General features: G+C 71.6%; 1 protein-coding gene across 1 annotated transcript in view; it reads left to right on the plus strand.

Annotated features, from left to right (window-relative positions):
- Positions 1-34: 34 nt before the first annotated feature.
- The window catches only part of TTPA (tocopherol (alpha) transfer protein), a 66,735-nt gene continuing 66,410 nt past the window's right edge, over positions 35-359 (plus strand). The window contains exon 1 of the mRNA XM_010844615.1: positions 35-333. Within this exon, the coding sequence (XP_010842917.1) occupies positions 35-333 (299 nt within the window). The remainder of the gene's footprint in view (positions 334-359) is intronic.

Consider the following 359-nt stretch of genomic DNA (forward strand, 5'->3'; position numbering starts at 1 on the left):
CTTCCCCTCTCGCTCTTCACTTCTCGGGTCCACAATGGCGGACAGACTCCCTGGTCTCACTTCCGCTCCGAGCCTCCCTGACCTTCCGCTCTCCACTCTGACGTCCGCGCTCACCTCGCTCTTCCTCCCCCACCCTCCCGCCGCCGACCTTGGCTCCGCCCCCGCCTTGCCACGTCATCGGAGACGGGCCCGCGCGGTCGGCCCCTTGGCGCAGGCGCCGCGGTGGGAGCGCGCGAGAGGGACTGGGAGCGCCAACTTCCAGCGGTGCGTCTGTGCCTTCCTTCTGTCCGGCTCTGAGGCCGCTGGGCGCGCGTCGGGGGTCGGCATCCGGGAGTGGGTCGGGAGTCGGACTCCGGCGC

Source organism: Bison bison, unplaced genomic scaffold, assembly GCF_000754665.1.
Source record: "Bison bison bison isolate TAMUID 2011002044 unplaced genomic scaffold, Bison_UMD1.0 scf7180017864203, whole genome shotgun sequence".
Classification (NCBI taxonomy): Eukaryota; Metazoa; Chordata; class Mammalia; order Artiodactyla; family Bovidae; genus Bison; species Bison bison.